The 25,066-nt window shown below is 47.7% G+C and overlaps 6 protein-coding genes and 1 non-coding gene across 7 annotated transcripts; 3 read left to right on the forward strand and 4 right to left on the reverse strand.

The window, feature by feature from the left end:
• Positions 1-114: 114 nt before the first annotated feature.
• F4817DRAFT_202096 (MFS general substrate transporter) lies at positions 115-1,764 on the reverse strand. The gene is made up of 2 exons (XM_049298595.1): positions 816-1,764; positions 115-750 (listed from the first exon to the last, which is right to left on the reverse strand). The coding sequence occupies exons 1-2, from the start codon at positions 1,626-1,628 to the stop codon at positions 235-237; spliced, it is 1,329 nt and encodes a 442-aa protein (XP_049156538.1). The 5' UTR covers positions 1,629-1,764; the 3' UTR covers positions 115-234.
• A 976-nt stretch (positions 1,765-2,740) lies between these two features.
• Positions 2,741-2,830, forward strand: F4817DRAFT_t125. Its single transcript has one exon. It is a non-coding gene; the product is annotated as a tRNA-Val (tRNA).
• A 2,557-nt stretch (positions 2,831-5,387) lies between these two features.
• F4817DRAFT_360541 (CoA-transferase family III) lies at positions 5,388-7,194 on the reverse strand (the record flags this gene model as incomplete). Its single annotated transcript, XM_049306291.1, has 2 exons — positions 5,388-6,721; positions 6,786-7,194. 2 exons carry the CDS (start codon positions 7,192-7,194, stop codon positions 5,388-5,390), a joined length of 1,743 nt encoding a protein of 580 aa, XP_049156539.1.
• Positions 7,195-10,352: 3,158 nt separating this feature from the next.
• Positions 10,353-13,238, forward strand: F4817DRAFT_318470 (fungal-specific transcription factor domain-containing protein; the record flags this gene model as incomplete). Its single annotated transcript, XM_049300913.1, has 6 exons — positions 10,353-10,361; positions 10,469-10,880; positions 11,096-11,304; positions 11,354-11,702; positions 11,799-12,480; positions 12,560-13,238. The coding sequence occupies 6 exons, from the start codon at positions 10,353-10,355 to the stop codon at positions 13,236-13,238; spliced, it is 2,340 nt and encodes a 779-aa protein (XP_049156540.1).
• Positions 13,239-14,368: 1,130 nt separating this feature from the next.
• F4817DRAFT_318471 (uncharacterized protein) lies at positions 14,369-14,957 on the forward strand (the record flags this gene model as incomplete). The annotated part of the gene is made up of 3 exons (XM_049300914.1): positions 14,369-14,387; positions 14,450-14,645; positions 14,702-14,957. 3 exons carry the CDS (start codon positions 14,369-14,371, stop codon positions 14,955-14,957), a joined length of 471 nt encoding a protein of 156 aa, XP_049156541.1.
• Positions 14,958-16,255: 1,298 nt separating this feature from the next.
• On the reverse strand, positions 16,256-16,792 carry F4817DRAFT_202172 (uncharacterized protein). The gene has a single exon (XM_049298596.1). The coding sequence runs from the start codon at positions 16,698-16,700 to the stop codon at positions 16,356-16,358; it is 345 nt and encodes a 114-aa protein (XP_049156542.1). The 5' UTR covers positions 16,701-16,792; the 3' UTR covers positions 16,256-16,355.
• Positions 16,793-18,158: 1,366 nt separating this feature from the next.
• Positions 18,159-20,554, reverse strand: F4817DRAFT_202498 (uncharacterized protein). The gene has a single exon (XM_049298597.1). The coding sequence runs from the start codon at positions 20,016-20,018 to the stop codon at positions 18,276-18,278; it is 1,743 nt and encodes a 580-aa protein (XP_049156543.1). The 5' UTR covers positions 20,019-20,554; the 3' UTR covers positions 18,159-18,275.
• Positions 20,555-25,066: the final 4,512 nt, after the last annotated feature.

The raw sequence follows: 25,066 nt of genomic DNA on the forward strand, positions 1-25,066 counted from the left end.
CAATCTGAAAAAATCGGCTGTATTTCAAGAGGTAATGTGTGCTCCTCTTTAATCTCTGGTCTATCATTAGCTATTATGGGAAGACTTCCCCTTTCCATTTATTTATCTGACTCATAAATAGCCTGCTCAGTGGCCCTAATCACGGCCCCAGGGAAATACAGTCAGTTACTATAGACATATGATCCGCTTCAACCTCTGTAAAGATTTGGGTTGATATTCCACGCCCACCCCGTTTTATACCATGCTTGTTTTCCCCGACTTCCGTACTGCCAGTCTAGGTGTTATGAGGATTATTATGCTTCCAATAACAATTGTTGATCCTGCCCAAATCTGCCCCCATATGTATTTACCTCCGCTAGCATCAATGATGGCGCCCATGGTGGGAGGTCCGGACAGAGTAGCAAAGCCGCAAAGGCCGAACGTCATCCCGATCCATGTCCCCATCTTCCCCACGTCTTCAACAAAGCTGCTGGCTGCACTCGAAAATATTCCCTGAGCAGCTCCGTTCACAAACCCCATAACAACAGAATAAGCATACATGTCTGCCCGCTTACGGACACCTATCCAACCAAACGCCATGATCCCTAAGGCAAAGCAATTCAGACCATAAGTATCGACAGGGCCGACATAACGGTCGGCGATGTAGCCGAACAAGGGGCGCGCGGGCATGGCAACCGCATTGGTAATGAGCACGAAATTAATGGACTCCAGGTCGCTTAGTCCAATACTCTCGCGAGCAAACGAGTTGATCTAGTAGAATATGGTTAGCACCTAAGCCACATGCTGTTATCAAAACAAACCGGTTAAGGACTCACGTATATTAACATTGTGAACAGAGAGAAATATATGAGGAACGCGCCCACGGTAAACAAGGTGTATGGGATATTCCTAAAGGCACCCAAGTCGAGAAGAGGCGCAGGGGCTCTCCGCAGTTTCCGCGGCTTCAAGAGGCTGAATCCAACGATAGCCAAAATAATGCTTATGAACCCGCATATCCTGACTGCCCACGGAAAGCCAACCTTTGGTGTCAAGAACTGGATAAGGGCCGGGTATAGGATAGCGCCACTACTCGACCCGCATCCGTTGAGGGACACGGCAAGCGAGCGCTTCTTCTTGAAGTATGTAGCGACATTTGCAGTCGCAGGCATGAACATCAACCCAGCACCGATACCCTGACAGAACCCCTGCGCAAGCAGAATCTGCCAGTACGTGTTCGCTAAACTGGTCATGAACATGCCGAATATGCACATTACAGCTCCAATGGCATACAAGTGCCGCGGGTATCCTGCGTCTGATAGTCGTCCAGATATCATCCCGATGAGGAAACATAAGAATATTTGTATCGAGCCTATCCAAGACACCTGCGAAGCCGGCAGATTCAATGTCTGTTTATAATAGAGCTGGAAAACTGAGAAACCCGTCCCGTAACCCCAGGACATCATATTGGCGATGTGGGCCGGTATAATTTGAGACCACGCAACCCACCCTCCATCTGGTGGCTCGTCATGAGGTATAGTATCCGAAGGAACGTCCATTTTTCTGGCATCTTCTCTTACAAGGACTGTAGAGCTATTCTTCGTTTCGGGTTGGGAGCTCGAGCTTCCCCCTGAGGAGGATGTTATCGTCATATTTGTTGATGAGGTATGATCAAACGCATCGGTATTGTGTTATTGGAAATATTCCGAAATACCTATTGTTATTAACAAGATTTTGGCTTAAGAACAGGGCAAGTGATGGTTATATACAGGCTATATACATAGGTTCATAGCCAAAACTTTACGGCGCGTTCAGACAATATAAGCTCCCCAAGCTATATACGCCCCTAAACTTAAACCACCACAGTATTTGAGAAGCTCCGACATCGCTATTTACATTATACTGTTGTTCATGCAGTCTACATTATGAAATATTATAACTCCACCACAAGGGCGTCGCCAGAGGGTATAATGTATAGGTTTGTGTGCGCGTACGTCCGATCGTGTAGGCGAACCAAGACTACCGACGTCTTGCGCTCAACTATTTCGGAGACGGGAACGGGAACGGAGCCCCGATGTCCCCCTTAGGCATTGATGGCCTGGCTCTATCCTATCAGAAGGCAGGTATTTCTTGATAATCAAGGTCGCAATAGACTAATTGCATCATGTAGAAAGGTAGATATATCAGATGTCAATGAAATCAAATCCGATAGCGCTACGTATTACTCATAGCATAGCATAAGGTCTACGATATAAGAGTTATGAAGCCGTGCTGTAGCTGTAGCGTCGTCTCGGGCCGACGCAATGCTACAATCCCAGTCGATCGTTGAAAATGTCGATTATTCGTCTAATTTTTCCATACTTCGGTCTCTGCAAGTGTGTGATTCTCGGTATAGTATTGTACCTAGTTAAGCTGTCTCCTGTGACGTTATCGTCGATTCAAAACCGGTGTCGCTAGAGTTTGATATCCTAATAGGGGCTTGGACTTCAGATGCTTCCCCAGAGTTTTTGCTTCTTTACGTCCTACTTACGGAGGCTATCTTGTAATAGGAATGCGATAGCAACATGTCGCATTTGTGATAGGCTAATCCCTCAGACCGCTTCTCCCCTTTGAGAAAGATAAAATTCAACAAGGCCCCACTTTAGTCATCAAGCTTCAAAAGACCGACCAAGCAGAAGTAAGCTAGGAAAACGTAAAGTAAAAGTAAAACTGCCGACCAAGCTGTCAACCTACAAGTACGCTAATAACGGCACAAAATACCACAAGTCGCGTGGTCTAATGGTTATGATTTCTCGTTCACATTGATGTGTTCAAAGTTCCGAGAAGGTTCCGTGTTCGATCCACGGCGTGACTATATTTTTTGCGTCTGTTTGCTTCTAAAGATGAATATACTTTTTATCTTTATACCCCCCCTACCTATCTCCGTTTATTTTAATTTTTTACACCGTGCCAAGTTCAGCTATGTACCTAGATTTAAAAACTCATTACATTTTGAAACTTAGAATTCGGCCAGCTAATTCCGACGTGTACAAAATAAATAGCACATAGGTAGTCAATGGATTGGAATCAGATGCTTTCAATACCCCTTTTCGGTTAACAGCAGCAAAAAAGGGGCGATGGATTAAAAGTGAGACTTGATGCAAGAGGCCGTTGTCAGCGGTAAGTAATAATTGTCCGACAATGCGATGGGTGTTCGTCATTGATACTATGCGGTAGAGGTATGTGGTATGTGGTATGTGGTATGTGGTATGTGGTATGTGGTATGTGGTATGTGGTAGGTATGTGCTCTCGAGAAAGGGGTGGCGCAGCCAGTGTCTTCGAAAATGCCAACGCCCGCTGTCTGTATGCCAGCCGTCGAATACGAAATGGGCGCTGACAGAATGGCGTCTATATAATCTCCGTGTTGAGAGGCTTTATAGTGCATGCTACTTCGTATCCCAGTCACGCCATTCCGTGGGTATAGTTTCGGCTCGCGGCAGGGGATGGGCGCGTACAGTATGCTTATGTATATCATATCTATGCGTGTGGTATGGCAATGTGAGTGAGCGGGTGAGTTGGATAGATATACGTCATAGTATTGGATCTTGATAGATAATTAACTGAGTTCAGAAGTTACAGAACGAACCGATATAACAAGGAAAATAATGATAGGTCATAACTTCGCGGAATATCCGTATCCATGGCCTCGGTGCGCTCCGAGACGGAACACCAACAGATATCTGGGGCATCGCATTGTGGTTCCTATGTGGTAGGTGAGGTATGATGTAGGGCTGCTGCACTGGACGGCCTGACATCTTGGCTGGCATACTGCGATCGTTCCACATATCTAGTAGTGCACCACATATCCGGCCTGTGATCTCGAACCCTGCAGTGTTCGAGCGACCTACCTAGCTACCTAGCTACCTACCTAACTACCCAGCCTACTTACTTACTGACTACCTACTTAGCTACGTAAATCAGTGGCTTCGTTCGCATTCGCCTATGCTTGCCTCGGCAAATCCAAGACAATACGAGCGAATGGCTGGCAACGTAATGAGCTTACTCGTCGGTTTGGATGGTTCTCACCCTGTCTGCATGTAGCCGGCGACAGCTGGGCTTGGCAGCTAATAGACTATAGACTATAGGTGCTTGGGCATTGATTATCGGGTTGATATTTTTTATTTATTTTTTGGTGGGTGAGAGAGGTAATATATATGGGCGCGTAGGGCAGATCAGATCGCCTGACTCTCATGCGAACTCGAGGGCCCGTCATATGTGATTTGCCGAGGTACGATGGCTTCGTACGCGGTAAGAGGCTCGTTTCGAGGACGGGGTATTATTTCTTTGATATTCTATACGCGTATGGTTGTACTTCTTCCAGTCTGGGGAGCATTTATTGCCGTTTACGTCTTATCTGCTCCTGCCTGTCACAAGAAGCCGGCGCTCATCTACCAACTGTGCACTCGTATTAACTCGTATTAACTCGTATTATAATTCGCAGTTACCTATACCATGGAGGGGGGTGGGGGAGGGAGATTTGGTGGAACTTGTGCGAAGGCTGACGAGTCCGTCCTATGGAGAGCAATTTCTTGATCCTAATAGATTATTAGTGAGATAGAAGATCTTGTGGTGAAACATCACGATTAATCTTGCTTGTCACAGCTACCAAGTTACTTCTATCACACAAATGAGTTCATGCTGTCCACAGACCACTATACTCTAGCCCCGTGCTCACAACATCGAAATGGGTTATCAATGATAGGGTAGAAAGGCGAGCTAAATCAGGTTATCCAATCCCTTCGGTCCCGACCTCAGAGGTCCGTATCACCGCCATTACCTGTTAGGCTATCATATGCGATCTTGTAGGTTCTCCCCCGTCTGGGAATTGGGTCACGTGTTGATTCTGATGTTGTGCACTTGGTCTTCTTCCAACCACATTTCCCTATCCATATTCAGATGAGATGCTTTAGTTTACTGTGGAGATTAGGTACTTGTACCTCGAGAAACTACATGTAGTTCTTTTCATCTGTTGCTGAGAACTTACAGCATTACCTTAGACACCGTTAGTTGAGTCTTTAGGTTTTAGTATAAATTACGCTCAGGAGATATAGATAAATTTAGAAACTCGCTACATCGTCTCAAGTATGATAGTAAGAGAGCGCTACATTGGAAAGTGTCTTCGTAAGAAAATAGCGTACATGTATGATACTATTCTCAATAGTGGCGATACATTTTCAATATCACACTGGGAATGATATCCTTCAGCTGCTGACTTCATATAACACACGCAACTTTATGCAACGCTAGCTACAACTAATACCACGACGCCCGCTATGATAAAAAGGGCACGATAACCGCCGCTACTGCCGTGTGACCACAATAGATCCTTCGTAAACCATCAGTAAGCAAGCTTCCGTTTGGGCAACAATATATCAGACATCCAATAGAGACTCATCTCTCTCCCAATGCTCCCAAGTGGGCTTATCATAGCCATTTGGTCGTGTCGGCCTCACGTAGCCAATCTGAATTCCACTCACTGCTAGTGGCTCCTTCGGCCACGCTACAATGCCGCCGAACCCTTCGCTATACGTGCTCTGCATGAGATGGTTAGCAAAGAGCGTCGGGTGTAGCGACCTGACACTGGCTAGGGCTCGCCGGCTAATCTCGTCAACAGAATCATTGTGACGTAGCTCGAAGAAGTTGGGATCGTGCTCGCGGCGTAGCTGGTTCTGAACCTCAGTCGGGTACGTGCCGAGAGATAGAAGGAATATGTCGTACTGCGATAGACTAGTTCGACAAATCCAGCTACCACCTTGCGTAGCCCTACGATAGATGCCTGAGAGCGCCGCAACAGTACCGACGCACCCTGTGCCATAGTCGGACATGGGGAAAGGTGGGATGACAGGTTCGTTGAGGCCCATGAACCTACCTTGCTCCCATGCCACGCCCGTGACGCAGTCGGCGATTTGCTGCCAGCCCGGACGGCCCGCCCATTCGGCGCCAATTTCGATACCGCCGAAGCAGTCCTCTGCCACATAGACGATACCCCTGCCGCGTTGAGCCGCTTTCGCTGCAAGATCCTCGGGACGATAACCGAGCCTCGCGATAACGCCCGGTCGGTACCCATCGATGATCACATCGGCTGTCTCGAGGAGAGACTCGAAAACCTCGACATCATCTGCGTTTTTGAGATGTAATGATGTCGTGTGCTTCCCGATATTGACATCCAATTGGAAGAATGGGACGTCTGGCAACTGCGACGATGTAACCTTCAAGACAGATGCGCCATGCGCTGCTAGGGATCGACCAATGGTTGGTCCTGCAATTACCCGACACAGTTCGATAACACGAAGTCCCTGCAGACACTGACCTGGCCCGTAAATGGATTGCTCCGTAAATGGGACAGGTGGCGTATCAATGCTCAAGGGCTTCACGGTAAATAATGGAAGAGATGCCATCGATTGGCCATGGCTGCTCTTCTGGAACTTTTCATTGGTGAGGACGGGGACGCCTGCTTGGCGGTATTCTCGATTCAGCTTTTCTAATTCAGCTCCGGAAAACTGCCTGACTGCCCCCTCGATAGTGCTAATACAATCACGGTAATCTGTTAGACCGGGGGAAAAAGCGGGAAGACCAATCATCTTGAGGGCTTTGGTGGCTTCCAATGATCCGTGGATGTGATAGTACTCGCCCTGGTTCCTTGTTTCGTATAGGCCTGCTGATAGGCGCCGATATAGAATTGACTGAGCTTGGTTTAGATCCGTGTCTTAATATTGTAGTTAGCTAGATAGCTTCTCAAATTTACCTAACGGGGATCATGTGAGACGAACTCGGAATTCGTTCCTTGACTTTGGGGTTGCACTTATCCAAGCCGTCGATATTGGTGAGATACGTAGACATTAAAAAGGACGTCACACGTTCTAGGGTGACGCTAATCGATCTTTCACGTTTTGCCCCCCGGATATCTGCAATGGCAGCAGCGGCGCATCCTTCCAGTGCTTTAAGTGCTGCTACTGCTTCTTGTTCACGCAAGGGGCACGGAAAACACGCCGTATCCCCGGTACGAGAATATCTCAAGAACTTGACATTCTCGGCGTATCGTAGGAACCCTCTTGGAAGCTCTGTCTTGGTAGATTTCAAGAGATGGTTGAAGGCATCCTTTGCGCCTTCACTTACCGAATGGATTCCGGGCCTCTCCCGGGTAGCGGATAGCGCCGTCTTTGGTTGTCCAACGGTCATGATAGTTGCAGCCGGGTAAGGTATGAGACAAGAATGTGCCGTACTGAGGATGGAGAGGAAAACTCCCAAGAGAGCACGCCACATTGTTATTTAAGTAGGAAATTATAGCGTATACAAATCACAATAGCAATACTTATATTACGACATATTGTGATTCATCAGATCTGGGTCCACTTACCAAAACATGCCATCGGTAAGATCGTGACTCGGATTTATATAAGCAAGGGAACCTTTCAGTCTGGGGATAGGATAGTTGACGAAACCCGACCCATCAGGCCCACGCCAACGACTCATCTGGCCAGAGTGTACATATCGACGCTGACATGTAGAAGAAGTCTAGAAACGTGTCACGGACACTATGACGCGGTGACATATCCAATGCCCTTCAACCAGACATGCGCCGGACTGTCTAATAACGGACTGGGGGTATCCAAGTCTATCGACAGGTTAACTCGGGCAGTACACCCGACGATTCAGGAGTTGTGAATGTAAAACTGTAGAATCCAACCCATTGGGATGAGTACATAAGTATGACCTCGAATCAATGCTAGGGTCTGAATAAACCTAGTGGACTGTCAGTTTCCAGATCGAAACGAGGACAGAAGATCTTGGGTAGGAATATCTAACATCTCTGCAAAAGCAAATTAAGCACCCAACAAAGGAAACCCCGACTTACCTTTGAAGTGGCGAAAGGAAGAAAACAATACTGCCGGCATTTAAAATTGGCGTTGGTAGATTAAAAAGATCCATTTGAGTGCAAGTCGATTCGTGTCGACTGTGACGGTAGTAAGGGCTACGAGGCATGTGAGGTTGTAGAAGTCTTAGTTAAAAGGGGTTACATGCAGATCGTGAGTACTAAATTGAGCTCTCCTGGAGACGGTTTAAGGCCATATAAAGCCATATGCAGCGACGGTAAAATGTTAGACACATATCAGGGAAGTTATTGACGAATCAGCCGCAGGACATTTAACGCGAGGACCAAGTGCATCATCCGAGAAATGCGAGTCATATAACCTAGACCCTCTTTAGATTCTGATATCTAACGGTCTTCGGTGGCACGTTGAATTTAAAATAACGACGCTGACGGCTTGTCTTAGATGACTCTATAGGATTTGAACGGCGATGTGTAATTGATGAAGAAAAATGATTGAAGAAGGAAGTAACTATTTTAGTAAATTAGGTATGTATTTGGTTGAGCCGCAAAAATGGAGCCCTGCCAGGTACCTTACAGGTAGACCCTTGGCTATTATAATGTACATCTGATTGGATGGGGTACAAGAAAGTACTTGTTATTCTAGGGGTATCACGCATATAGATACCCCTGCTCTTTATGTATCACTTAGTACCTATATTAACACGAACCCTAGAGGTAGTCTTTCTACCCCGGACGTTCTAGTCATTTAGGTGCATTACCCGACAACTTTAACTGCTAAGTAGCGACTTCTAGTTTCAATCTTCACCTAACGATAGGTACGCACGGGTTATATTTGCGGAGTACGGAGTATTATGTACCTTCTCCCACGTGGAAGTGGGAACCTTCACCTAAACCGCTTCTCAAACCGCTTCTCGACTCTTTCCACTATTTCGCTAGTTCTATCTATATTCAAAATTTGGACAACATATGAATTTCTACCTCGATGTCCCTTGTCCCCCCCCCCCCTCATCAGATCTTAGTAACCTTATGTCATACAGTCTATGTGACTTAAATCAATATGGGAAACCAGATCCAATAATTGATGGCGCTACCGAGCCATCTTACACCTGCCACTGCTATGGATACGGAGTTGACCAGTCATTTTTAATATCTTGTTCAATCTTCAGATACCTATCATGACAAAAATAAAAGGGGAAAAACCTGGCTCTAGCCTTGGTGATCTTCACAGGGGTTTCATCTAAGATTTTAGTTTCTACCAAAAGAAAAAAAAAAAAAAAAAAGTCCGCACTCCTAATATCGTTCAAGCTCCTACTACGTCAAGAAAGTCCACGTCGAAAGAAGAAATAAAATAAGCCGCTATCTCCCGTATTTAAGGCGGCGTTAGAACGCCACTTAACTGCTAACGGAGTCTCACTTGATTGATCTACAGCCCAGCTGCCCAATCACGGTACCATTCCTTCCCAGCCCTGCCACGATTTTCCCATTGCAATCATGGCTAGAACAAGTCAAAGGCGGCCGACGCCGCCCTTATTGTCCGGCTCAGGAGGAAGAAGCCAAGCCGGCCAGTTGGAGTGCATGGCTTTACGTTGGCTCCTCTCGAGGAAAAACTTAGCAAGTCGGCCCTTGCGTTCTCTTCATTAAACCTTTCGTGATAGCTCTTTTCATGTCAATCTCCCGCTTCCGACACGTTCCGTCGGTCTCCAAGGTCCTTTACCTTACTTGCGTCTATTCTCAGTTATCATCTGTTGTGGCAGATCACTATAGCTCTCCAGTGAGCTGCTAGGTACGATCTGTATACGTATACTCAGCTGTGCTCTTCTCCACTTAGCCTACCATTCACACGGCTCGAGCAACCTTGGCGGATGCTCTTAGTTGTCTACAACCTATGCGGGTCGACCTCCATACTCTGCCGGATAGTCGAGTACTCAATTGCTCATATCATCCCACGATTCTGGACCTGAGTCCCGTTTGCTTCCCGATAAGGCTGAATCTAGGAATTTGTCCGTACCCGAGACCAACGTTCTTGTGTCCGTAAGACCGGCGCCGCCCCCCTCCCCACCCCCCGAAGTCATTATTCGCTTTTATTCTCTCCATCGTCCGACTTGTATCTTGTCACCTTGTGGCAAAGCGTCGGATGGCGGATGTGACCTAGATCCTTTGTGGCTCAAACCATCATGACACGACCTAAGGTTGACCCTGACAAGAGGCAACGTACTGCCCAAGCATGCGACTCTTGTAAGCGCAGAAAACAAAAGGTCAGTTATTTCAATTAATTTCCCCATCTCATCCTCACCGTTGCATCTCTCTCCCTCATCCATATCTCTTTATACCACACCTACACGTGAGATCATCAGGCTTCCAACGGCGAGCACACGGACCAGTAAGATGATGTATCATATCGGCAAAAGTTGTCTTGTAGTTTCTTCTACTTGAATAGCGTACAGCATGAGCGACGACGACGTGTGCTATGTCACTGTCTTCGGATGGCTTCCTAGGTCTCACAATGGCTGGTGTAATTGTGTAGCCGTGTGTGGATGGGATACCTCGAGACTATCGTACGATTCTGATGGGAATTAAGGCTTGTGGTCGTTATACTTGCTAATGTGGACATTGTCGTAGTGCAACGGATTAAGACCGTGCAGTACATGTGATAAACGGGACCTAGAGTGCCTGTACACGCCGACAAGCCAGGAAACCGGTTCGCAAGAGCCCCTTGGATCACCGTCTAAACGTCGACGTATCGACCAGTCACCGAGGACGTTGAAGTTAGAATCTGGTCAGACAATCGCGACGCATACTCCGTTTTTAGCGTCGTGGGATCAGTCTACTAACAGGTCGATGAGCCTAGCAGAAATAGAACCGCTTGAATCGAGCGAAAAGAAACTCATGGGGACGACACGTCATTTGCTCGCCAACAACGACCGCGAGTTCGATACTCGTTCGCGGATCAGCAATGTTAGTGGAGCTGCAGACGAAATAAGTCGCATCATGTTTATACCAAGGATGCTTCAGGATAAGACAGGAAAGCTACGTAAGTGAGGCTATATAAACGAGCCATTTCTGCCCACATATTCTCTCCCCAACAAGCTCCGCCGTGTTGCTTGTACCTTATATGCAATGTAATATCTTGCTGAGAAAGCTGGGGAAAATGGTGTGGATATTCTGACTAGCTTTCGTACTCGGACTTCGAGGCCCACCCTTTCTTTTACAAAACTGAGGTCTTCAACGTACTAATATACTACATAGAATACGTCGGGGAGTCGGGGAGTCTTGCTTACTTGCAGTTGATTCGCATAATCGTTGAAAGTGCTTCCGGGGTGTCTCACTTCACTAATGATCCCCTTAGGCACAACATATTGGAGAATAGCATCGAGCTCCCGCCAGGCACGAGGTTAACTGGGGTTCTCCCAAATAGAAAGACAGCTGACATACTAGTCGAGTCATTTTTTGTAAATGTATGTATGCCAACCCTATGGCTGCTCAGTTTAACTTAGCACATTGCAGACATCGGGGCTTGTGGAAGTTTTCCATAAACCGGACTTCCTCCAGCTGGTGGAAGAATGCTACAGCAATCCTCTAAATGCTAGCTCGCCAGATTTATGCATACTGAACCTGGTTTTCGCTGTCGGCCTAGTTATTGCTCGTCCATTGCAGGGGACTAGTGAGGCAGCCGTGATTGAAAGCCTGCACTCCGAACCCGTTAATCGTGCTGAATTGTTCTTTCGAAATGGCAAGAAAAACGGTACAGAGTCGGGATTTGAGGATGCAGACTTCTGGTCAATCCAGGCCCTCATTCTTATGTCTCTCTATAAGTTATCAATCTCTGGAAGGAATGCGTCACACGCCTACCACGGTGAGCAGCCTTTCCTTTTCCTTGTTTTTCGGCATGTGTCCGAATACGTTAATTTTTACCCCTATTTTGTAATTTGAGTCTAATTGTGGTAAGCAGGAATGGCAGTGCGGTCTGCGCAGGCGTTGGGATTACATAGAGAAGAAGAAAGCATAGATGTCTTCGATCCCCACATCATTCACCTTCGGAGAAGCGTGTGGAAGACTCTATTCGTCCTCGATCGTATCCTTGCAGCGAGTCTCGGACGTCCTATGACTATATCAATAGAGGACTGCCCCGAATATATGCTTTACCATTCGATAGGCGCTACAACCGACAAGCGCATGATAGACGAGGTAACAGACTCAGCGGCGCTAGACGTTGCCGTAAGAAGTTGTCATTTAGTCGGGTCGATGCTTAGGAAAGTTTACGCCGAGAGAAAGGTATCAACTCTTGTTGCACAGGAAATCGCAGATCGCCTCGAAAGTTGGGAGCGAGAACTACATCGGGATTTTCATTGCCAACGGCTCTTGGATGGTTCAGTTGACTCATCGCAAGTTATTGCCTCCCTTCATATCAACCTCCTACACTGCCACTCAGTGCTGCTCCTTACAAGACCTTTTTTTCTATATCTTCTAAAGATGTGTGACGACTCGTCTAGGGGTTCTAAGAAGCCGCCTCATGTCAGTTCAAGATTAGAAAGGTTTTCTCAGGCCTGCGTCGAGGCTTCGCAGCGTACGATAATCCTAGCACGAGCCGCGTTCGATGCCGAATACTTGCCACAGTGCAATCCTTTCGTAATGTCAGCCTACCTCTTTTTACTTACAGTAGAAAATTCAGAAGAGAACAGAAAACTAATAGGAATATACTTTCTCAAACAGATATTTTGTTTTCTCGGCCGCTCTTATCCTCTTAAGTAACGAGTTTGCCTCATTGTACCATAATCCCGATGCGGACAATGCGATTCGCAGTACCTTCATCATTCTCCAGTACTGTAAGGAGAGAGATGCTATAGCCGAGAGAGTCTTGGAAATCATCGAGCTCTTTCACGATGCAAACATAAATCGACCTGAGACGGCCAAGAGAATACATTTACCTGGCCGCAAGATACCGACCATGTTACATACCTTCCAGGGTGAACCAATGCCACCCTTATTCCGCCATGCCAAAATCGAACGACAGGAGTTCTACATGAGTGATGTGGCGCCGGCAAAAGAGCGTCAAATAGTCGGTATACCGGCAGCGGCTTCGGAACAGAATATGCGTCCCATGATGGCACCAATGCTCCAGCAACCCAGTCCAGAAGGGAGTGTGTCGTTGAACAGCGGTATCACAGCCGCGAGCATGGCACCGGGAATGGAAGCCCTCGGTAACGTCGATTCGGAAATCGACTTTGATAGCTTATGGCCAGCCTGGCGGCGTCCTCCGTCTACTAGCGGTATGGATATCCCACCGCCCTTGCATCATATAGAGTCATTTGGATCTTATGGGCTTCATCAGCCGCCGATGCCGCATGGGAACAATCTCAACCACCCATTTCCGCCTTCAAATTTTCGTTAAAGACTACCTAGTTACTATATAACGAACATAAATCACAATGCAGAGAAGTGTAGCAAAGATCAAGGTATACCTCATAGGACACACATACGTACATAGGGGGCCGTCCGTTGGTCTACCAGGGCCGCGTATTACGGTTGTACTGGCGTTGGAATCTAGACGGATAATTTGCGTGCAATATGTATTAGGTTAGTGGGTTGGGTTAAAGGGTTTAGGAGTTTCGTGAGCGATACTGGATTTATTACCATACGCCTAAGTACTTCTATTGGTAATGTCGAGTAGGTCTCCTTTGTTAGGCTCTTGAGCGACGAATATAACAGGTCCTCGGATGATGGCATAGCTAATGGAAATTTTACATGTATTTTTCCAATATATTATATAATCTGTTTATGGCAAGTTGATAGCAGGAAGTCGATAGGTGGATATTGTCTGTGATGGTCATCATATTGTTTCTTGCGGCGTGTTGGCTTTACATATCTTGATGCCGGGCGTAGGTTTGCTTTCTTATACCCCTAGCCCTACAAGTTATACTTGTGGTTAATTAAGTCAGATTTTATTAAGTCAGATTTTATTAAGTCAGATTTTATTAAGTCAGATTTTATTAAGTCAGATTTTATTAAGTCAGATTTTAATCCAATTATACCCGAGTACCTGTATTTGCATGATCTTCGCTGCATAGGCCACCTAGAACTGAATTATTATTGCTGCTATTCAGACCCAAGACTGTATTATATTATATGTGTACGACACTCGGAGGTAAAGGGGTAGTCTTAATCAACTACATTCGCACTCAGGAACAATAGAACTGTGGTACTGCCCTAGTTAAGTTAACGATACTAGAAGTAAATCATCCAAATTGATCGTCGAAATGGGCATATATTCTCCACAGACCCGCACTAAGCACATACAGAATATACACATCTTGCATTAGACTAGGCTAACTGTTCATAATCCTAACATGTACTTGTTCCAAATTACTTAGAAAATCGACTGATTTGTTCAATATTCGAATCTCGAGGGATAGGGGCTAAGCTCGAGAGGGCTGGAATAATACGGCGCAGTCGAGGACCACGTACGGAGCAGTGATGTATGTATGTAGTGACAAGACCAATACTTAGATGGACATGCTCGTCATGAATTCCAAAGTAGCAAGTTGGTACACGGGTGATTCAGGGTGTCGTCGCAACCTGCATCAGCCGCTAATATCTGTATAGACCCTGCTCGACATCAACGTCGTGCCGACGGCATTGTCGATCTTCTCGTCGTGCATGTGTTGGGCAGCGCTCCATTCGTCAGCATCGGCCACTCCGTCTCGACTAGCGATCTCGTCCCAAGAAAACCGCCCACCAATGTCCCGGGTGCATCCTCATCCTCATCCTCATTATACTCATCATCCTCATCACAACACACGTACATACATTAAGTACCCAGGCTAGTGTAGTATAGTATAGTATGGTGTGGTGTAGTGCCGCACTTGTCGCCCTTCGAACGAAAAGGACAAGGGTCATCGTCATCGATCCGGGTTTTCAAGACGTGAGATTAGCAATCCTCGCAGATGAATGTGACGTGTTATTGTCGACCTATCTTCTAGATCGGGCTGAGCCGGCACCTCTCGCGCCATATGCCTGCCTGCCTCCTCATACAGACAGCCACCACCACTTCAATACGAATGAATATACCAACCAGCACCAGCACGGCGGACCAACGACGACGAACAATTGATGCCTAACTACCGGGGCTGCCGGTACATCACCTAGGACTTCCTACCTATCGAGATTCGAACTTGCGGTGTAGAAAAAGCCAAGCTCGGGGAATATTCGTGGGGTAATAATATCAAAAGGAGGGCAAGAAGTGAGGAGAAAAAAAAATGATGGGAGTATTTTTTTTTTCTCTCCCTCTCTCTTTCTCTCCCGCAACTACTACGTATGACAGCCTGTCGACAGAAGGATTGTTACCATATGGTCCGTCCCGGTTCCGCCGCCTGCTTCTCCTCCTGCCGGCAGACAAAAGGGCAAGTTTTAACGGTGAAGCGTAGAGCATCATCAATACAACCACAGCTCGGTCTCGAGCGGTAGGAATGAGAGGTTTGAATTGGGGCCTCACAAAATCCTACATGCCTTGCCTAGACACCGAAGCCCTGCCCCGCTCTTGTACATATTAGAGATGAAAAGAGAGATGTATTATTTGTCCGCAGTGGTTGCGAAATGTGAGGATTCAAATTTTTCTGCTCGGTGTCTTTTTTTCTCCTTTGTTTACTTTTAACGGACCGAGGCTCAGCACGACAGTTGCAATTCAACTATATAGATAGATAGACATGAGGTAGATAGGGGCAATATTATCTAATCGGACCGGCGCGGGCCAACCAGAGGCTACAGCCAAGGCGGTCGTGATAGAGAATAGAAACTAGTGAAAGTCGAGACGGCAAATTTAGAGGCAAGAAGAGCATTCTGGTTGCTCCCGTAACGGATCGGCGGTTCTAGGCCGCATGTTTCGGGTCCCCCTATGCCTCCATCTCCAACCTCTAATTCGCCCCAGAAAAATCCTCCGGTATTTGTTGATCGGCCGGCACGCTTGGTACTAGGTCTATCGTTGCCTTTTCTGGCCTGGCCACATGAAATACGGCTAGGGAGATGGGGCCCCGTAATGGATCCTAGATGGAGTCGTTTCAGTTGTATGTATGTATGTATGTACGTGTTGATGTATGTATGTATGTATGTAGGTAGGTAGCAAGGTAGTCAGGTAGGTAGGTAGGTAAGCAAGTAGGTAACCCTACACACATCGATTATCATACATACCTTACATACCTTACATACATACATACCTAACGGTGAGGCCGGACTGCATCCCCCGCTGTAAAGAGGACCGAGGAGGCTACACACGCAGAGGCAGAGAGAAGCGTAGACATAGACACATAGACACATACCTACATACCTACATACATACAGGAACAGAGATGATGACTCACAGAGGGGAACGACAAGACGACGAAAATCACTACCTAGCCTATCTGACAGGAACACGCCGGCCGCAGTGCCACCTACCTACCTACCGACATACCAACAAGAGCCCATCCGCCTACAGACCATCTGCTGCAAAGCGGCGAAGGCCGTGCCATGTGGCCTACGTACCCGGGCCCCGAACCCTCATCTGCAAATAAATATATCCTACATACATACACCATTGCAGCAAGACTAAGCCATTGGGCGCCAGATACGATGCTAATTGGGACGAGGGGCGGGTAGTTCCATGAAGGTGGGAATACGGCACAGGTGACTCGACTCGACTCGACTTGACTAGCTGACTGCTGACTGACAGGTAAACTAACGACGGAGAAAAAAAAAAAAAAAAAAAAAAAAAGAAATGAGCATAGGGACAGACGGAAAACAGAAACAGGAATAAAGAGAGATAGCCAAGGTTCGTTCGAATAGAGTTTAGCCAAGCAGCGATGAGCAGCAGTATATGCATATATGGGATGACGCGGATGTGATGTACGTGCTTTGCTTCTCGGCAGCGATACCGAGGGGGAGGGGAGGGAGGCGGGAGAGCGGCGCCGACGTATAACAAGCAAGAAAGCCTTTACGAATCCATCCAGAGACGCGGATTGGATTGGCAGACGCGCTAATAAAGGACCAGCTACAACTTACACTACACTAGTCCAGGGCGTTTCCCCCGTTTTTGATCCTCGACACACGCCTATCACGATCCAGAGGCATACTCGGTGGCTGGGGAATCGTCCATCGTGACTGGAGAGATGCGGTCCAAGGCATGTAAGCAGACATATTAAGTGCTACGACTCTACCGTCCTTGGCTAGTAGACGAGTTATCGAGATCTGGAACTTGATGTAAGCTAGCAAGGGTTTCCGTCCAGTCGTCATCTGTTGGTAGATATTAGGGATATTACGGTAGTCTGATAGGGTTACACGCAATGGTCTGTTTACTTCCCATATTTCCCATATTTCCCATATTCCGGATGGCTTTGCATGTTACATTAGTACCTACCTAGTCTCACGTCTCATTCGGATACGCCGCTGCGTCTATTCGCCTTTCTGACTCGACTAACGTCCGCCTTGTGTCACAGCACGTCTATGTTTCACTACTAGGTTTGACGATGCTAGGATTCTTTGGTTGGATCTTGTTGATCTGGAGTATTAACCTCTAGTTTAACCGCTTGCTTTCATCCCCTTTCTCCCCCTTTCCCAAAGTGGGCAACGGTGCGATTCTATACCGTTTCTTTCCTCAACTCGTCAAGTTCGCCAATATCTGTATTTGTCTCCCTAAATTTTTGGACTCCGTTGAACAGTACCCCTCCCATGATGTAGATGTAGAACCGTAAGTTCCGTAAAAAAAATAAAAAAATATTAGCCTTTTCCCCTATGTCCGCTCCTCATCATATACCAACTTGTGTAGAAGAGATCAGCTGGGTATTTAGAGTATCCAAGATGGATTGAATACAGGCAAGTTTCTGCAGTCTGGTAATTCGCAATTTGGTATCGTTCAGTAGAGACGCCCAAGAGAAAAGAAACCGATTTAAAACCCAAGACACCATTACTCCCGCGTTTCCTTAATAACAAACTCCAAAAACCAATGACAATATATATGAGAACCTCGAACCCCAATACCCAATTCCCAGCAAGATGACGGAGATGAACCTGTGTATGTCGCAAATAGACAGGACAAAAGAAAGGTAGAAACGGTGGGGAGGCATATTTGGTGCACAGCTCGGTACTGGGGGACCCGTAAACCTGTGGCTGATAAAAGCAAACTGCACTTGTTCCTGACACCTAAACCATGTATAAGCGACAACATTATGAAGCTTTTTTTTTTCTTCCCTTCCCGCCCGAAATGTCGGTTGCCCGAACTATGCGAAAATCTCTAATGACCGTTTTTGTCCAATGCTTAAATGATATGCAGGACCCTGGGGTTTCTACCTCGCTTTTCGTGCGAGGAGTTGATATTAAAAACTAAGTATATGATAAAATATTTGCTTTATAAAACGAAAGTAGGGTAGCGACCGATGACTGAAAATTTGAAATTCGTGTTTTAACGCTGGCTTGGATCATGCGGCGCACTGGATCGTGTCGCCCAACCGGTTTCGTACGACTCCCGCTTATATGGTGCGAAGTTTTGCACCGGAGTACCTGAAGTAGGCGGCCCGCTGCTTGGAGTTCCAGCCGGTTGATCCAATCGTAGAGGAGGTAGTCGCGAGGTTCGAGCCATAGATGAAGGAGTTCCCGGCTGCGATAGAGGAGTGTGCACAGGTTGGGACATTGATGGCAAATTGGTCTGAGCCATGCCATAGGATGGGCTGTAGCCCTCGAGTTGAGGATCCGTCCGGCGTCGTCGTGCCGCCCTTTCACCCGTTACGGGATCGGCGCCCCCATAAGAAGGCATCGGTAGTGTAGGCTGATTAGAGGCGAGCGGACTCCTCTCTGCGAAAGAGCCACCACTCCTTGTCGAGATGGGACTAGGAGGCCCCTGGTAGGCAAGCTCGCTAATTCCAGGTGTTCGATAGACGATATCGCGAAGTCGATCCCGGTCACTACGGTACCTGTCCCGTTCATTCTCCGCTTCCTGCTGCCGCTTTAGAAGCTCGCGGTTTTGACTCTCTAGCTCCTGTATTCTCATTCCTTGTTGTATCTCCTTGTCCTTCTTCCTGGCTCGGAACCTTGCAGAGGCACCCGCGTTTCTCTGTCGTTTCTCGTCGGCTTGTTTTGACCCATTGTACATGTCTAAGGGGACGATCAGGGGTTCTCCACCTACATTCATTGCCGCATGCCCATCCATGCTCATCATGCCCCGAACGCCTGGCGAACCCACCTGACCCGCACTTCCAAGTAGGCTTGACCATCTTGAATCTCCCATCGGAAGAGAAGGTGGCGGAAAACGTGCACTGGGTGGAACACCCGTTGAGTACGGCGGGGTCTGTCCATACATGTGAGGTCTCATATGGTTACCGGCACTTCCTTGTGGCTGCTGTGGTTCGTGTCCGGGAGGATTAAACTGGCTCGCGATTGGTTGAGAAAGGGACCGAGGCGGTGGTGTTGTTAACGGAGCCAAAGTGGTCGGAGGACCTGGGTGGACTCTTCCGTACTGAGGACCTAGAGGTTGAGGACCATTGATTCGCGGTGATTGAGCGTGTTGCCCTACAGGAGACTCAGTTGGATAGCCCCGGTTTGACGCGGAGGGGGGAGCATGATAGTAGTGAGGTTGAGGAGTATTCAGCACTTGAGGGGGTGGTATATGACCCGCGGCACTACCTCGGGGAGACCTTGGGGTCAATATTCGTCGAGTTGCCCCCAATATTTCTCGATGGGAGTGTATTGATGCAGGCGAACCGCGGTCAGCTGGTGGGGGTCCCTGCGGAGGTAGACCTCCAGCCGCTTGATTTTGCTGCTGGCTCGTCATCCCATGATTCTGATACATGAAGGGCCGCGAGGCGGTTGGACTGGACTCAAACGTAGAGCCTTGTATATTTGGACTCGGATGCAGACGTGCTCCGGATGGTCCAGATGCCGCGGAAGAGGTAGTCCCAGTCGGTGATGGATGTGTCTCCGTTGGGTTTAAGATATTCCGTACACCAAAGCCCCTCTGGGGTAACGACTGCGCTAGATCTCCATTAATTCGGGAAATGCCACCGCTCTCCAATGATCCGTTGCTGACTGGCTGGTTACTAAGTCTCCGAGGATCCGACTGTTGTGAATTTGGCGACGTGCTCGTGCCTGCCGGAGGAGATTTGGATATCCGAGGTGAAGCAGATCGTGACGCAGGGTCCCTCTGCGACATCGGATCCAGGTCCCTTCCGAACGGGTGGCCCAGAGGAGCCAGACATTGACCGCCTCTATCAGACGCGAATTGATACCGCTTGATTTCCGATCTTGCCTCGTTGCTATCTAGTCTCGCCCCACCAGACTCGCCGTCCGCTTGCTCAAGGCTGCTCAGACGATTCGTGTGAGATCCTACGTTCCCGTTTCCAAGCGGACGGGTAGAGGGCGGTTGGGAGGGTTGGCGAACGTTAATATTTTGGACCGCCACGGCGACAGATTGGTGAACAGATTCTTGGTGTAGAAATTGTAGAAGGTGATGAGGGCTCGGATTGTGCTGTGCCCGTCACTAGAGTGGTTGCGCAGACGAATATAATGACTATATAAGTTGCTCTCTAGTATCTAAGGCGTATATGTTGTGATGGATATTCGAGGCCGCTCCCAGCTTCCGACGAATATTCGATCAACTCTCAAGCTATATATGCGGTGGCTTCAAGATACTCCTCTAGTCCGAGTCAAAGGTTGTCCTCGCAAGGTTAAGGTAGTAAGCCCCGGGTCCGGTTCAGAAGTCGTTACTTAAGGTAGAAGCAAATGGATAGTGGTGAGGATTCTGGGAAGAAATATTTCCAGATATGTGGCGGCTGGAATTAGTGGATGTATATCAGCTGTTGCCCAACGGGAAGTGAGGAACAAAAAAAAAGCGATGGTAGCCAATGATGATAAGATGTAGCAGAGCGGAATCATTGGCAACCTGACAAAAGCCCTGCAGCAGTGAATGGTCGAGACGTCGACCAACGCTAGAGCAGCACTGGGGCCTGAATGGGCAGACAAACAGCTACGGTCGTGGTCGTAAGGAGACGATGGTATGCTTCGGATGGGTTACGTACAAGTAGGAGAATGGTATAAAAGAATATCGTATCTAACCAAAAGGAATAGGCGGGACTCGACTTTGTAGCGTTCCCACCGCGCTTGCGTCAATTCACCGACAACTAAGATGTTGCTATCAGATGCAGTAAGCTCAGCACTTGCCCACTGGCAAAGTACTTAGACAGGTTAGTATGACCTCTCGGAAAGAAGGAAGAGAATGATAGCAGCTGTAAGCATTCTGAATAGTTTAAGGGCAAGTTGTACTAGTTACCACGAGTAAAGCTGCGTCAAGTATTCGATTTTTCTCTTCTTCTTTTCAGTCTCTTGGCCTGGAACCCAAGCTCCATGCTTGCTCTTATCATCAGACAAGTTAAACAAGACAGGGCAGAATACATAGAAGGAGTGGAGCTAACATGGGGATGGTTTGGAACAAGCGGCCGGGGTGCAGGAGGTTCCAGGGGGGCCATGTTCAGTATCGTTGGTGCTGAGCACCGGCAGGGCTTAAGAGTTGACACCCATACTTTGGGGGCAGTATGAACCAGGAACATCCCGTCCTATGTTCCTTTTTTAACAGTTTCAGTAAGTTGTGGGAATGATGAGGATCTTGAGGCTAGGGCGTCTGTTAAGGAATCGCTTAAGGCTCTTAGAATGTTCGAAAGCTTAACGAGCTGAGAGCTAAGCAGCCAGCCCTACACTGATGTCTGACACATGCAGCTTGGAGGACATGCGAAACATGAGGTGTCAACCGGGAATTGTTCAAGAAGCTGACAGAGCAGCCCCATGGCCTTGTCCACTCGAAACTACGAGTACGCTAGATAGACGTTCATCTGACTCGGACCATCCAACCTTAGATCGTCTTGTATAAACTTGAGGCTCTTACCGGCAGCATATTTCAGCGGTCGCACTCTTCGGTGAGCCCCCAAAAAGATTTAATAAATTAGAGTACGGACGACCAGGCCATAACGCAGGGCGCTGGGATTAGTTTAGCTCAGCATGCCGGTGCTACTTTTCTTCGTGCTATTAGAGACTGACACAGCGGCGGATGAGGGTCATCGTCGCCCGCGAGCAGTAGTATTACTAGATTTGCTGCATGTCCCGTCAGTCCTGTAAGCCAGCGCAAAGCATACTAGAAGGGACAGAACTAGGGTTTCTCTCCCTCTGATAGGTCACGGGTCATCACGGCTCGTCACGAAGAGGATGGGTTCACAAATGGAGATCTCCGGTGGAGTTGCTGTGGTTGCTTAAGGGTTTAGAGGGCTGGAGGGTCGACTAGGTGGGCGGGTAAAGACTCCGCTCGTTCCAAACCCTTCCCCTAAGAATATCTTTGGCTGGAAATGATCGACATAGCAAGCCGTGGCAGCCAAGAAAACGTCAGTTGGCCCCTCGGGTCCAAAATCAATAATAGGCGGTCACTCGAGCAAGCTCCAGCAACTGCCACTGCCACTACTACTTTTCTGCAGCAAGCATGGATTTATGAATTGTACGTGTTGCAATACCGGCGCCTATACCAGTGCCAACTGGTCAAGCATTGCTGGAACGAAAATACCCCGTCTACATACGTAGCAATACTGGCGTAGTAGTAGTAGGGTAGGTAGGATACTGGTAGTATGCTGTAGTATGCTGTAGTATGCTGGGACAATGGGACAACTGAGATCAACTAGGAAGATTGGCGGTCAGTACCGCAGCTTGCTGTCCTGTGGTGACGAAGCGGAGGGCTTCACTCCTTTAGCTCGAGAGGTGAGCTAGGCCGGGTTAGGCTTAACGGGACCGGCTGGCAAAGAGAAAGTGACGATACATGTAGTCAAGGATGAGTTAAAATGTAGCTAATTGGGACATGCAAGCCCAGTTTAGGCCACAAGTAGGCCCTAGGTAGTTCCTAGGTACGGTTCCAGGGTATGGCTACATCCATGGCGAGATGTACGTATGTTTATGTACGTATATATGTGTATGTAGGTGTATATGTATGTCAGAATAATAAAAATGGGTAGAAGAGAACAATAGCGGCATACTACCAGAACTACGTATAAGTGAATTACTAAATCACTAGCGCGAATCCGCCAGCGACGCCTTGATGGGTTTGACTTTGATGGGTTTTGATAGTTTTACTTTTTTTTTTCTGGCTGGCCCACGCCCGCGGAATGCGGGAAGGACCCTCCTTTACCGTCCAGCCTTCCTAACCTATACCCAGCAAGTTTGGATAGGTAGTAGCCTTCCAATGGCCAAGATAGCACCTACCGTAGCTTAGGTGTATGCATGTATGTAAGCCGAACCTTACCATAGAACGGGAATACTAGGACGAAATACATAATGCATCTCATGTATTAATGTAAGCATATTAGTATATACGAGGTACATTACATGTATGTAGACTGGATGTATACATTAAATACTTACCTAAGTAGGTACCTACGTTAAAATGTATTATATACTTCGTATATGCTCCCCTCCATATGCGAGACTCCCGTACTCGTTACCTATATGTACTACAACACTTAGAACCGACACCGAGTAAAGACCATTGAACTTCGTGGGTCTGACATTATTGAACTTTTTTTCTCTTTCGCATCCTTCCGACTCTTCGCCGCTGACCTACATGCAGTTTTCTCCCACCTCTGACCTCTTAGACCTACATATCTACCTACACATCTACATACATATCAATCTACATTGTACGGTACGTCCAGTAGCAGGTACAGTGGTAGATCAAACGATCAAGCGATCAGGTACCAACGTGCGGTCCCGTTGGATTCCAGCCCAACCGCCAGAGCCATGTCTCAAGTAATAATGACCGAAGCCACCAGTATGCCGGCCATGTCAGCATGACCAACAGGCCGCAGAAGGATCGCCGACGCACACGGACAGCCAGCTGCTCTGTACACTACATACGTAGCTTCTGCTATTTAGTCGACCAGTTGCGGGGCACGATGCCTTAGAGCCTACATACTTGCATACTGACCTGGAGAGCATCATACATCGTACATATCGTACACATGTCCCTGGCTGAGAAGTGAAGAATTCAAAACATCCACAAGACAACACAACATCTCATATATTTGGACCGTCACATCGACCGTCCGACACGAGAACACCGGCTTCTCATCGATTTAACCCCCATAGCCGTCCACGGTACTGCCTATTGCTTCATCTCGTTTTCTTTCTGGGCGGTAAGCCGGACGGCAAGGGACTATGCTATTGTCACACTCAACTTGGTAATCATGCCAGGGGGGGGGTCTCCCTTGGCATCTTGATGGCTGCCCGAGTCTGCAAAAAGCACCACTAAGTTAAGGAAAAGGAACTTGACGAAAGTGTACCCGCGTTCTAACAGGGCAAAAGTCGACAAGCGCCGCCCACTAGTGTACGTGTTGCGTATTCCGGGACTCGGGCTCGCGGGCCACGGCATTTTGCTTCTGCATATGTGCTATGTATGTGCTAGTCCATCTATGATGTATGGGGACCTGCAAGTTCTGCAATCAGCATGGCATGGTTCATGTTCCCGCCGTGTGATGAGACCACCATCTGGTCCCGGTTGTCATGCGTATGTATATACATACATGCATACCACATAGAGTAGGGTACCTTAAGTAGGCCCTGCCTATCTGCGGCCCTCTATGCGGCCAAAGGAACGCACCACACGCACCGCATACCACATAGACTGAAAAAGTCTTTTCGCGCGAAATTACAGCATTTTGTTTGGCAGCCCGTAAGCGCAAGGATCTTCTGTCGACACTCTCAACCCAGCAGCCTGGATAGGCTGCTGCACCCTAAACCCTCTCGGGCCTAGTCGCAAGAGATGGGCTGAGTGGCTTATGTCTTGTAATTCCGAACCGAATAATAGGCACTAACGAAACAAGGCGGTTTTATTTTTTTTTAAACCTCGTGGCAACGGGCAACGTGGGTGTCCGGCTTTCGTCAGTAGTTGCCATGGAATATGACGCCGCAACATAAAAAAAAGGAAAAACAAAAGACTTGGCAGAAACAGATCTGCGGATAACTATCGCGATTTCGTACCATCACATACAACTTATTGATGGCTGATATTCTTACTACTCAATCTATCAATAGGTTGTGTTGCATTCTCCCATTTCGAGACAAGCCAACTGTTGATCAATCACATCGTAGTAACAGTCCTATCGATGATAACCTACAAGGTAGTCGATTCCCTAGGGCATAAAGGAAATAAGACCCTGACATGATGAAAGAAAT

This window comes from Daldinia loculata (assembly GCF_022478755.1).
Source record: "Daldinia loculata strain CBS 113971 unplaced genomic scaffold F4817scaffold_46, whole genome shotgun sequence".
NCBI lineage: Eukaryota > Fungi > Ascomycota > Sordariomycetes > Xylariales > Hypoxylaceae > Daldinia > Daldinia loculata.